This window comes from Mus pahari, chromosome 19, assembly GCF_900095145.1.
Source record: "Mus pahari chromosome 19, PAHARI_EIJ_v1.1, whole genome shotgun sequence".
NCBI lineage: Eukaryota > Metazoa > Chordata > Mammalia > Rodentia > Muridae > Mus > Mus pahari.
The window spans coordinates 79119758-79125921 of NC_034608.1; the positions used below are offsets into that span (position 1 = coordinate 79119758).

Sequence of the window (6164 nt, forward strand, 5' to 3'; positions counted from 1 at the left end):
AGGAGAGGAGAAGAGAAGAGAAGAGAAGAGAAGAGAAGAGAAGAGAAGAGAAGAGAAGAGAAGAGAAGAGAAGAGAAGAGAAGAGAAGAGAAGAGAAAAGGAAATAGGCTCTAGAAAAAAAATGACTTGCTCTAAGAAATTCAGGGGGAAAGTAATTTATCTTTTCCAATTGCCACTAACTTCTACTTGTAAACCAAAACACCCACTGGCCCGCCAGAGAGGGAAGTAAGTGCTCACAGCAAATGAAGGCTAGAATTCAAGTATACAGAACGTAATGCTTTATCCAGCCATTAGGCAAACTTTATTTTGGCCCTGTCTGTGTTGGCTACACCACAGGCAAAATGAGAAAAAGAAAATGTATGTGTGTGTGTGTGTGTGTGTGTGTGTGTGTGTGTGTGTGTGTGTAAATATATATATACAAGATCTGAGTCACGAAAACTAAGACAGAAGAGACTGGTTAAAGCAGCAAAGCCTGAAAGCAAATTTTCAAACCAGAGTTTGGCGGCCCCGAGAGGTGCTGACTTCAAGGTAAATGTTTGGATATTTCAAATTGTTATGGAATAAAGTAGACGTGGAATTGGGCATCAAGCTCTGAAGTGCTGTACCTAAGAGGATGCCAGTCCAGCCAGAAAATACACCACCAAGAACAACAAAAACAACTAACCTGGAAATGAGAAATCAGAAACCTGAGAAAATTTTCCTAAAACCTCAGGGACATGGAAACCAGGGCCCTGTTCATGAAGAAAAGCAAGAAGAGGCCCTTGGGATGCCAAAAGCTTACTTTTTCATGACCGTGCCCACAAATGACTTTCAAAGGTCAGTTCAACCTCTCACCTCACTGACCTTTAAGAAACTGAAAAAGAACCATCTACTCACGAATTTCAAGACACAGAACTGTTTCATACACTGCTTCCATATGAACACAGAAGGGATAACGCACCTACTGACAAACACTATATTTCATTAGTCAGTCTTCAAGTGTCTACTCACCATGTAAACCCCTATTTAGTCAATCCCCATATTTTCAGTGGTCTGATCATTCTTAATACCTTCTTAAATATATATAAAATAAAGAACAGTACGGAAGAGGAAAAGAAGGAAAAGAGACAGAACAGAAGGATAAAGAGAAAGGCAAGGATGTGGGGAGAGAAGGAAGGAGGGAGGAAGACATGTTAGTCCAGTTGTTTCATGGGTCTCTGCTTTTATACATTGTTTCTGACACAAATCCAGCACATAAGTTTGTAAACTGACACTTCACAGATGTCAGTCTTCAGGTTAACACTTACTGGAACAGCACCCTGAGAGGAGGCAGGTCATCCCCTGCTTTAAGACAAGCTCCCCCTTGCCTCAAGCTCCCCATGTCTCTGGTGACCCTTTATACTCCAGAGAGTGAGAAGCACCTGACTATACACTCAGCTGAGCAGATGACCTCCCCTTATAGAGCAGTCAAGAGGTCGGGCAGGTATCCCTTAGTGTTATTCTATCTGCATCTCTGTGCAAATTCATTCACAGAAGGAAATACCCCTTCCATCCCTGCAGATTTCATCTGTGAACACACTGGAAATCATGGTATACTAAACCACGTATTTTCATTTATACTAGAAATGTCCCAATCAACTCAACTAAATGAATACAGGCTTTCTTTCTCCCCTATAGTTTTCCAGACTTGAAGTCAGAACACTTACAGATAAATAACTGCACTCAACTTCATAAATATATTAAGGACGGAACAATTTTTAACAAATTATTACTGAGAATAATTTTCCTTGGATAGCATGGGTTTTTGTTGTTATTATCTTATTTGGAATAGAATTTTATAGATGAGACTATGAACAGCCTCTTGTTGAGTATGTACTAAATTCTTAAGAGTGGGTCTGGCAATATGACTCTGTAATTAATATTTTTAATCTGACATCCAGGATTTAGATTTAAAGTAAATGAAATTAACTTCTGATATCAAAGTAATTTCCTCCAAATCCATCAGGATTACAAGAAGACGGGCTCATTTCTTAGGTTTGTGTTTGTTGTTTGTCTCTTCCTGTTTCAAATAAAATGTCAGAAAGAAAAATTTCAAATGCAGCAGGAATGGTGTTCTGGGGTAACATCATAAAGTCACTGGGTCTCTCTTTTCCTGTCTGTGCGGTGGGAAGATTTTTATCACTCTGTAGCCAGAGTGATAAATTAAAACCTTTCATCTCAGTATGTTAAAGGTGGGGGAGAACACATGGAAAGAGACCCCTGCATCTTCATACATCTTAGCCTACTACACTGGCCATTCTACCCTTCTCGACAGATGCAAATAGACACATGCTCACAGACATACGCCTCAAAGATAGGTAAGAAAAACAATAGTAAGTCTAAGTTATTATTTTCTATTTTTATTCAAAAATAATGCTATACTAAAGGAGAAATGAAAAGTCAATATTACTCAAGTTGTCTTTTTTTCTTTTCTTTTCTTTTCTTTTGGTGTTTATTTGCAAAGAAAAATAAACACCCAGGGTTTGCATATGCTTGAACTCACAGTAGGGACACCTCACCTTGGTCTTGGTGCTGATTGAATCTTTCACAGGAAAGAACATCAAAATAGACAGTTCCTTTTACAACATTATAAATCTGGGACCTCGCCCATACCTTAAGACAAACCGGAAATTCACACATCCCTTGTTGCAGCATTACTAGAAATACTCCACCTACCAGAAGTTACATTTGTAGAGTTGCTTCGAATCTAGTCACCACTATAGCCAGAAGAGATGCAATCAGTTAAAGAAGGACTGGGAACATGGGGAAACTGTGTTATTGATAACAAGAGGGAACATGTCATCAAAGGTAAAAATTATCTAGGAAATGTCCAGATTTTTCCTTCACTTGTGCACAGGTCTCCTTCATGCCCAGGAAGAGTTCCCCTACCTAGGGAAGGGGAATAAAAGCAACCACAGATCTAACAGGTCTTGGAATCTGGATACACTTAGGCCTATTGGCTATTTGGCCCACCCTTTCCCTGCCACCTTGTCTGGAATCTACACCTCTTGACCTGGGACAGACCAGATCGCGCCTGCCTTCAGTTTCTCAAGGACATTGTTACTTGGGCCTGTCACAGCAACCTTCCCAAAGTTAGTTGAGTCCGGGCTGAACCAAGATTGCCTCTGCCACAATCCAACAGAATTTAGGACAGGGAATCCCCCAAACCCTCCCTAATACTTCAGCCAGTGTTGGGTCCCCTAGGGCACTGCGCTCACGTGGTTCCCGAGAACCGCGAGTGGGGCTCCTACCACAGGCAGGCAGAAGCTTTGAGCGGTGCAGGGGAGGGACGCGTGGTGGCGCCGGCTCGTGGAAGCAAAGAGCTACACTCTGGTGTTCCCAGCCCCGCGGGGTGATCCCGAGGGCTTCAGAGAGTGTCAGTGCCTCTGCAGCTCCGGAGATACTTCCAGGAAGACACAAATTTGAATGGGGTAGCAACTTGGTATAAATAATCTTAGATTTAATTTTAAATGGGAGAAAAAAAAATAACTGGAATCTTATCTACAACTGAGTTTTTTTAAGGTTGTCACGACACCCTTCTGGCCTGGAATTCACACTTAGACTCTTGGTAAAACAAGGAGTGTCCAGATGTAGCGATGCGATCTCCACCCACCTTTTGGGAAACTCTGCCCACTCGGTCCTGAACAGACTTTGGGAAACCTCGTCCTGGAACAGCGGAGGTCTTGTCCCTTCCTGGTGCACTGAACCCGCTGCGTGCTGGCATTTAAAACCCACAGAAGCCAGCTGTGTTTATGACTTGTTTAATTTCACAGGGGATGGGGGAGGGATCAGAAACTCCAGAACGGGACGTTTGCCTTAAGCGATTGGGGGGCCAGTGCTTGGCATCCGATCCTACTAGCACACAACTCCGGGGAACTTGGGCCGCGCAGGGTGGAGAGGGGGAAGGAAAAAGGAGAGGGAGAGAGGAGGGGCGACGACGGAGGGGCTGAGCAGGAGAGAAGGAAACAGGTGATCTCCCTTCGCCTCTTGGAGGAGATTCCAGCGTCTTGGTCCCCAGCAGCGCACCACAGTCCCAACTTAGACAGGCACTTACCAGCTTTGCACGGGTCCTTGTAATCTATAGGCTCCGTTTTGTCCTCTTCGTTCCCATCAAAAGTGTAATCATAATCGAGGCCAGCGCAGACCCACAGCTCCCGGGAGAAAACAATACCCGAGACCACCAACCACAGGAGCATCCTCGGGGAGAGCACTTGCAAACCCATCCTCCTCCCCTAGAGGAAAAGGAGGGGACCAGACCCGGAGGGCCGCGTGGATATGCGGGGCTCTAGGGACAGTGTTCTTATCCCCACTGGGAAGCTCCTCGGAAAGACCTGAATGTTCAGGTGTCCGGAGACATGCGGATGTCTTCAGGACGCTAGAGAGGGCAAATGCTGCCTGTCTCCCCCCAGATGCTGGGGAACTTGGCCGGGGGCCCGCGGGTGGGCGGAAGGCAGGTGAGGAGCTCGGCCCAGGGCAGCCGCAGCCAACCCGGCTCGGTCTAGGTCGTCCTTCCAGCGGCCGAACTTCCCGCGATCGCGACCGGTCGCGGCGAGAGGCGCACGGCGGGCTCAGCTGCCACCCGAGCTCCGGCTCCCGCGCCGCGCCCGCGCCGCTGTCAGGACCCCGCGGCCGAGAGCGAGCTGCAGCCGCCTGCGCCCGCCGCTGCCACCGCCGCCGCTCCGGGAAGATGAATCCGGTCTGCACATCAGCACATCTGAACTGAAAGGGGAGACCGAGGAAGGGGGTGGGGGATAGGCATTTCTACGCCGCCAGACCTTAAAAGCCTGCAGAAGCTAGGGAAGCCCCAGACTGCCCGGAGAGCAAAGGGGTGTGAGGATTTGGAGTGCCTCCTTCTCCCCCTCTAGGCTGTCTTTTTTACCCTCTTCCTAACTTGAAAAAAAAAAAAAAAAAAAAATCTTCGCAGCATCTAACCCAATCACTCGCATCCTGCTTACTTATTCATACAATCAGGGTCAGGATCCGGGCCACAGCCTCCTCTCTGACTTCGTTTGATAGCCTTATACAAACAAACAGACACGAGCGCGCTGACATTTCCATTTCTATTTTACTAAAGATTAAAAAAAAAACCGAATGCATTCCGCACTTGCGTCCACGAACAGCAATTAATAGATGAGGTACGTGTCAGAGCAGAGCGCCAGACCGGGGGTGGCGCGAGGGATCGTGACAACTTCGCTGCAAATCTCTCTATCCTGCCCCCACCCCACCCCCAGATAAATAGGCGATGTGTGTTTCTTTTCCTTGCTGCTGTTTAACCTCCCTACCTCAAGAGTGGAAGAAAAAGTATCTGACCTTTCTCTGTTTTGGGTAAGAAAACAGACATCTGTGTAAAGTCAGTCTCCTAACCAACAAAGTTTTACTAAGAACTAGAGAAATTAATTTAAAAAAAAAAAAAAATCGAGTTCCAGATCGCACCAGCAGGAAACGCTAAGCCCTCGCTGATGGGCTGGCGCTAGGGCTCACGTGGGCGCAGGAAGGGAAGTTGGAATACTCGCCTAGCAAATTTTCTGACAGTTCTGGCGCCCATGCCCCTGCGCCTCCTAGTACCCTTCGGCTTCACTTGTTTGATTTCCTCCCTAGGACGGGGTGTAAGAGCGGGCAGCTGGATCAGAGAGGTAAACCACTCCTCAGTCCAGCAGACTCAAGACAAACAGAGGTTGTGGGAAATTGGGGAAGGGGAAAAAAAAAAAAATCAGAGGAAATTTCTGAAGAAAAAAAAAAAAAAAAGCCCTGGTGTGAGCAATTCCGAGGTTTCCCCACATCTGTAAGTAGTTTCCAAAATAGGTGAGACGACTTCCCCCACCCCCAAGCTTCCGGGAGCCTAGGGAGCTGAGCTGAGCTTTCCTTTTCTAACAAGATCTTTTACTGTCACTTTAGCAGGGACTGTCTTCTGGTGCCTCTGTATCTTTATTTGAGGAGCCCAACCTTATTCCAAGTAGCCATTTAGGCAAAAGGAAGGAGTCAGGGAGCCTGAGTCTCTACTCCTCTTTCTCTTCTCTTTTCTCTTTTCTCTTTTCTCTTTTCTCTTTTCTCTTTTCTCTTTTCTCTTTTCTCTTTTCTCTTTTCTCTTTTCTCTTTTCTCTTCTCTTCTCTTCTCTTCTCTTCTCTTCTCTTCTCTTCTCTTCTCT

At 46.2% G+C, this 6164-nt stretch overlaps 1 protein-coding gene across 2 annotated transcripts in view; it reads right to left on the bottom strand.

Moving 5' to 3' along the window:
* Tll1 (tolloid like 1) overlaps positions 1 to 5143 on the bottom strand; it is a 201965-nt gene extending 196822 nt beyond the window's left edge. The window contains exons 1-2 of one of the 2 annotated variants that reach the window (XM_029532162.1): positions 4974 to 5143; positions 4073 to 4737 (exon numbers count right to left, since the gene is read on the bottom strand). In XM_029532162.1, the coding sequence (XP_029388022.1) occupies positions 4073 to 4241 (169 nt within the window). In that variant the 5' untranslated portion in view covers positions 4242 to 4737; positions 4974 to 5143. Of the gene's footprint in view, positions 1 to 4072; positions 4867 to 4973 lie in introns of those variants that run through there. The other variant, XM_021218792.2, reaches the window with a different exon arrangement.
* Between the last annotated feature and the right edge of the window lie 1021 nt (positions 5144 to 6164).